Here is a 7284-nt window from a genome sequence, read left to right as displayed (position 1 = left end):
CTTACTGCTTGAGGAAAACACTGGGTATATGTTCCCTATCCCAGCATTATCACGATATTTCAAATATTTACATTAATATTATACATTTATATCAGTGAGAACATCACATAGGTGTATAGCATATTGTAATTCAATGTAATTGAGAAATTCATAAATTAGTAATTGCACAATATTTTAGTGTTAAGCCTTTGGAGTCCAGTTACTTAATTATACAGTTTATTTCTCTTCCCTGTTATAATTGTGTTTTATTGTCCAATATCGTGTCATTCAGCTTCTTTATTCTATCTAGTCAGGTCTGTCTTTTTTAAATTGCGTCGCGGTCAACAAAACAATAATGCGTCTATTACTCCCCGAAGCTGGCCTGCCATCATGAGTAAGCGCGACACCTGCTGGTAGATAATATTTATCTACCCTAAAGTCAACGATGAACTCAATTAAATTTTCCCCATCTAAAGCAACAATAGCTCACAGGTGAGCGGAGCGTCTGTCACATTCTAGAATGTTGGCAATGTAAAGATGGGTCTACATCTAGGGCCGTGGTGCCGTGAAGAAGGAGAGTTGGAGTTGTTGCTTTGGCTCTGCTATAGGCATGCTAGATGGAATTGGCTTCAACAGCTCTTTCATCTCGAGTCCAGTGCACAAACATATAGCTTAATGCGACTAGTGTTCCCTCTTTTATTCGGCTCACCATGACAACCGAAAGGCTGGGTTCAGAAATGCCTCCCCATCAATGAAACAAACGGTCTTAGCGGGGCTGCGCAAGACGGCATCTTTAACAGCGAGGGCACACACAGTTAACCCGTGAGAAAAACGCAGGAAAGTGAAGAAATTCGACGCTAAGTCTGAAAAATTGTGCATGTTATACAACTGGTATTACTTTTAAAATGTCCGTGCAATTGTGTTCGAAGCAAACCTTCTTGAGGACCATTCCATGCGGAGTTATGAAAACCTGAATATTGTTGTCCATCTCTGTATCTGCATATAATCGTTTTAATTTCAGTTATCTTAAGGATTGCCTATAGGCTACAAATGCTTTCGGAATAGCTCCCTGATTTAGCAAGCCAGAACCAAATAGGCTATAGGTTCATAGCCTTAGCCTATAGCAAAATATAGGCTACAGCCTCTCATTCGATCAGTTTTCGTACGCATTCTAGTCCGTTGATTAAACTTAAAGTCGTGGGTTATGTCATTATTGTTGCTCAACTTTAAACAAACTTTGCCACAGCAGCATGGGATCGATTTATGTAAACGATTTGATATTCACTGGTGTCTATGAGACTCCTCCAGAGAATTCAACCAAGGGGTATCCTGCTTAAATTTGATTGATTGCACTTTCTCCAGTGGACATTCACTACAAAACAGCACAGCTTAACCGTCTGCTCACTATTTATAAAAGCGAGGGATGGGAGGGAAAGCCAACACAAAGCATGTATTGATTTTTGGTTTAAAAAAGGAAAAACAACATATATGTTTTTTATGAGAGTTAGAGGTGGGAAATGTTTATGTCCGCAGTGTGACATAACATATGGGCTAAAACGATATCAAATGCTTTAAAGTATATGTTTAGAAATTCGTAAAGCTATACGTTTCCAATGGTATAGGTTAGTTCACATTACATTGCATTCCCTTCCAGTATGAATAGTATAGGAAATTCTAATAATATTTGACTTACCTTATATCCAAGAACAGTCGAAAAATGCTTTACATTTATATTTGTAATCTATTAATGGCCATCTCCTTTCCTACGAGTCGGTGCTCCCTAAGATTTTCTTTCCTCTGCCTCAACTGAGCAGAGCACTCCTCGGCTCCGCTATTATTTTCACTAAAATATATGAAAATTTATGCAAATGAAAATCAGCACTAACTGTTCGTCTCTTGTTATACTTGGGGATTTTTTCCCCCTTTCTTTTTTGCATACAAAACAAATGAACTCCCCAGCAGGGAACTTGGGGACCTTATAAAATAAACAAATAAATAATAAGCACACCATATTTCACAGAGACCGAATTTAGCGGCATACATTGAACTCAGCGACATTTTTTAAAGAAATGCCTTTTTTACTCTTTTCGGTTATCTTTTGGAAGTTTTTCCTTCCCATTACCCGGTGTAACGTTTCTCACCGCGGCACTAGCCGCCCTTTGAAAGCGTGCAATTTGAAATGTATATTAGTAATTTAGAAATCCTGAATGTACATTAATAAGAGGACGGCCCATGGCACCGGCCCTATTCTGTATTCAATGTAAACAACTCCACGAGGCTCCCTCGGTTTTGAGCCGGGTCCAAATGAAATCTACTGGGAATGAAGGAACTCTGGCATCCACTATGTGCTAAACTACACCAGTCTATTATCATTGCTCATATGCAATAAAATCTCTGCTCAGTCTTTGGCAAGGTGGGTTTTATTAGGAAACAACATGAGTTGGTTAGGATCATCGTAATACGTTTTCTGCTTTCTGACCCTATCTCGAACATAAGGTCGTGGTTCAGGGTTATGGTTTATCCTAAAATGTAAGAATAGCCAATGTTACTGGCAATAGCTGCTCTACAGTAGCCAACACTGGAAGCAAGCAGTAGCTCTGAAATCCTGTGCCTCCTTGTTAGTGCTCTACGTGAACGTGACTGCGTCTCAGCCAGTGGATGCAATATATTATATATGGTATTTATTCATTAACACTGCTGGGTGAATCCATATGCTGAGGGGGTCCACTTAACAAAGGCTCATTCATTTCTGGGTTATGGAGTGATCTAAAAAGAAGGTGCATTTAATAGGGCCTATCTGTAGCCTAGTTGGTTGTGGTTTTCAGATTTAAAGGCAGACTTTTCCCCCTGCAAATCCCCCAAGGGCTGCTCAATTTACCCTTGTTTTGGTTGCCACTTTCTCTTTCCCTGTGGTTCAGTGAGGTTGCCTATGCGCTCTGTTTCCGCATGGAAGCATCCTCACAACCTTTGTGCGTTAACTCCTGAGGAACCAAAGCCCAGCCATCAAGCAAGACGTGGGGAATATTGAGTATGATGGTGTTTTAGGGGTAAATGGCACAGAAATGGCATCACACATTTGTCTAACTAGTCATTTTGTTCAAAACATTCTCAAGGGCACACAATAAATTGTTTGGTTATGTGAAGGTAATAAGAGCATTATTGTCCTAGAGCACATTGATAATGACGTTTGTAGGCCTACACCAACATCCAAAAGGTCCCATCTCCACCAAGCCTATTACAATATTTTTTATTTTACGTGATCGCTGTTATGCATATTAGGGTAATATAAACATATTTTATGCAGATAAATCCAATATATCATTAGGTCTATTTCCACCAATGACAGTTTTAAAACACTTTTCTAGTTTTTGACAAGGTTAAATCTATTCTGGTTTATATGAAAGTTATAATATGTTTAGAACCCACATGTAAACAATACTTCATGTATAGCTCCATATTACTCATGAATACATTTATTAGATTTTGTTAGTTTATTTCATTCCTTTATTTTGTATTTATTTGCTTATTTATTTATTTGGATTGAATTAAAAACCAGCCAATTGCAACGGCCGGAAGGAGGTTTACTCGCCTCAAGCGAGGCTGGCGAGACCTGTCAATCATACCTCGGGTATCCAATCAACGGGAGTCTTGCACTCGACTTCCTCGTATTTGAAGGGGGCGAGACGTGGACGATGTGCGCACGCTTGGCACAGGGTAAACATTCGTGTGTCCTCGAGCTTTGAGGGAGGGACTGAGCGAACTGTCAGAAAGAGAAAGAGAGGGAGAGAGAGAGAGCGAGAGAGAGAGAGAGAGACTGAACAAGCGAATGGGAGAAGAGCCTTGCAACCATCGCCGTGCACTGTAATACTGGATTGTACTTCAGCGGGAGTTAGCGGTTTGGCAGGTTTATACACATCAAAACAGAACAAAGAGATAGACTCTACAGTACTATAAAAGGAACAGCGAAAGAAAAGAATAAAGCAACAAGGGAGAAATCTCAGCGGCTAAATTTCAAAAGAACCAAGGAGCCAGTGCTTGTGTTTTTCTCCCCTGCAATAGGAACATAAACTGGGACTTTGTATTTCGTGGAGAAATAGCGACATTTCTTCGACTACTAGAAGTTTCTTGGGGCAAATCATTTTTTTCTGTATATTTTAATTTTAACTCTGAGACATTCTAAAGAAGACAAAACTTTCTCGACGGACTGCACATGGTTTCAAACGGCTTTTGAAAACCTGGATTTTTATTCATCGCTATTTTATCCATTTCTATTTGAAATACATAAATGCTGTAATCACAACAAATACGGATTTTATTCATTTTTGTTATCCTTTTTATTCTTCTAGCGTTTGCATAACAAGTCAATGGTATTTGCCAAAATACAACCCAGACTTTTAAAGTTTGAATAATTCATGAGATACAATTTGCCTGCTCGAAAAAAGTAACTGAAAAAGGGAGGGGGGTAATCAACAAACATATTCATAAGGGTTAACGGAATGGCCACCGCGGCTTCCAATCCCTATCTGTCCAGCAATAGTATCCTCTCGTCCGGCTCGATCGTGCATTCTGACTCTGGAGGCGGTGGTATGCAGCCGGGCAGTGCTGCGGTTACCTCGGTGTCTGGTGGATACAGAGGAGACCCCACAGTAAAGATGGTACAGAGTGACTTCATGCAGGGAGCTATGGCAGCGAGCAACGGAGGACATATGTTGAGCCATGCCCATCAGTGGGTGACATCCCTGCCGCACGCCGCCGCTGCGGCAGCTGCAGCCGCTGTAGCAGCAGCCGAAGCCGGATCGCATTGGTCGTCGAGTCCCGTCGGTATGACAGGCAGCCCTCAGCAGCAGGACGTGAAAAACAACTCGGGCAGAGACGATCTACACACGGGCACCGCGTTGCACCACAGGCCCCCACACTTAGGTCCCCATCAGACTCACGCAGGGGCTTGGGGGAGCACAACTGCGGCTCACCTCAACTCGATATCCGGGGGACAGCAGCAGCAGCAGTCGCTGATCTACTCCAACCCCGGGGGCTTCACGGTGAATGGAATGCTCAGTCAACCAGGGAGCCAGAGCCTGGTGCACCCGGGTCTGGTAAGGGGGGACACCCCAGAGCTGGACCACGGCAGCCACCACCACCACCATCACCACCAGCATCCGCATCACCAGCAGCAACACCACGGAGGGGTGAACAGCCACGACCCGCACTCCGACGAGGACACACCGACCTCGGATGACTTGGAGCAGTTCGCCAAGCAGTTCAAACAGCGCCGGATCAAACTCGGCTTTACGCAGGCGGACGTGGGCTTGGCCCTGGGCACCCTGTACGGGAATGTCTTCTCTCAGACCACCATTTGTCGGTTCGAAGCTCTCCAGCTCAGCTTCAAAAACATGTGCAAGCTGAAGCCACTGCTAAACAAATGGCTGGAGGAGGCGGATTCTACCACTGGCAGCCCGACCAGCATCGACAAGATAGCGGCGCAAGGAAGGAAGCGAAAGAAGCGCACGTCCATCGAAGTAAGCGTGAAGGGAGCTTTGGAGAGCCACTTCCTAAAATGCCCCAAACCCTCGGCCCAAGAGATAACCTCACTAGCGGACAACTTGCAGCTGGAGAAAGAAGTGGTTAGAGTGTGGTTTTGCAATAGGAGACAGAAGGAGAAAAGGATGACGCCCCCAGGAGTGCCACAGACGCCGGAGGATGTGTACTCGCAGGTCGGCAATGTGAGTGCAGATACACCGCCCCCCTCCATGGACTGCAAACGAATGTTCAGTGAGACATAGAGCAGAACACAAGACTAAAACATATTTTATATACAATTAAAACTGATAAAACACAGACTATCGTCAAGATAGCCAAAACATTTTTGATACTGTGATTGTGATGGAATATGAATAAGACTGCAAATGTGTTATATATTTTTCACCAGAACAAAACAACCCTCCCCCCTTTTCCACCCAACCCCAAAACGCACCGATAACCTTCTTCCAAGCCCTGAAATGTCTTCACCTAAAAGGTTCCTTCTGCTCTTTCTTTCAGGGACATTTTTTAGTAGATTACTTAAAAGATGCAAGTTTAACTGGGCCGAGTGAACCGACCGACCAGAGGGTGACTACAAGTTCGTTCCATCAGGTAATTTTGGCGCATTAACAACACCAACTGGAAATTTCAAAGCAAGTAGGCCTATTAGAATTTTAAAAGATTCCCCCTGTACCCTGTATCTGATTTGCGAAAGACACAAGAAGCAGGCATTTGTATATTTAAAAATGGGACATTTTAAACCCCTACTTTAACAAAGGAACAAAAACTGCAACAGCATCAATACGAAGAAGAGTGGCATCCACGAAGCTTCCAACATATTTTTTGCGGGGAGGACTGCATGGTTTAAATTTTCACAAAGAGGAATTGGGATTTTGAGGCCCTCCACGCCTAATGATAAAATATAAACTCAACAGGACTGTCCCCGCCACCTGATCTAAAAGATCACCTCTTTTTTTCAAATAGATTTTTTTTCATGGGACTTGAACACCGTGAATGTTTTTTTTTGAAGACATAGAAATAGACATTTGAAAAGACTATCTTCAGCTGCACTTATTTGAAATTCTTCTCCTCTCCGTTGCCAAGTGTGACTGAATGGGTGCTGTGGATGTAACTATACATGCTGCCATTTCTAAGCAGTATTCTTTGGTAGGTTTTAATAAACAACAGACTCTGTAAAGCCGGCAATATAGATTCATTAGATCAGATGCTGATCTGACTTATTTACTTTATATTTTTCATCAAAATGACTTGTTTTAATATTTTATTCGGAATACATATCAATTATTCCAAGCGGTAATTTATTTTCCCCCAGAACTTTGTGTAAAATGTTTTGCTTTCCTGTTTTCGTTGATGACTTCATTTGTTTTGTTTAATTTTGTATTCTCGTGTCTAAAAGGAGCACAAATCAACATAAGCTGACATTGACAGTTGTTAGGTAATAAGGGTATATTTTGATGTGATAATTTGATTGTAATTTAATTTCAGTAGTGATTCCTTACGAGCTGATTGAGACCAATAAATTTGTTAGAATGAAATTACGTCATTGTGTGTTTTGAGATTTATATTTTAATTGCATATTTGGCTATGTTTGTTTATGAAACAAGGAATGCATTAGTGATATTATTTTATCTGAGAAAGGTTAACGCGGAGAAATTGCGGATTGTTCTTGTTCCAACTACTTTTGTCACAGATTTGCATAACATAAGTTTACAAATAATACTAGAATTTAGGAAAAATAGGCCTACGTTATATCGAACGCTGAACCAC

The 7284-nt window shown here is 41.7% G+C and overlaps 1 protein-coding gene across 1 annotated transcript; it reads left to right on the top strand.

The window, feature by feature from the left end:
* The first annotated feature begins 3679 nt into the window (after nt 1-3679).
* On the top strand, nt 3680-7055 carry pou3f3b (POU class 3 homeobox 3b). Its single transcript, XM_041840816.2, has 3 exons — nt 3680-5699; nt 6016-6108; nt 6275-7055. The coding sequence occupies exons 1-3, from the start codon at nt 4476-4478 to the stop codon at nt 6362-6364; spliced, it is 1407 nt and encodes a 468-aa protein (XP_041696750.1). The 5' UTR covers nt 3680-4475; the 3' UTR covers nt 6365-7055.
* Nucleotides 7056-7284: the final 229 nt, after the last annotated feature.

The sequence above is a fragment of the Coregonus clupeaformis genome, chromosome 22, assembly GCF_020615455.1.
Source record: "Coregonus clupeaformis isolate EN_2021a chromosome 22, ASM2061545v1, whole genome shotgun sequence".
Taxonomy (NCBI): Eukaryota; Metazoa; Chordata; class Actinopteri; order Salmoniformes; family Salmonidae; genus Coregonus; species Coregonus clupeaformis.
The sequence above is the reverse complement of the archived record's forward strand: the minus strand, read 5'-3'. Positions and strand labels throughout refer to the sequence as shown.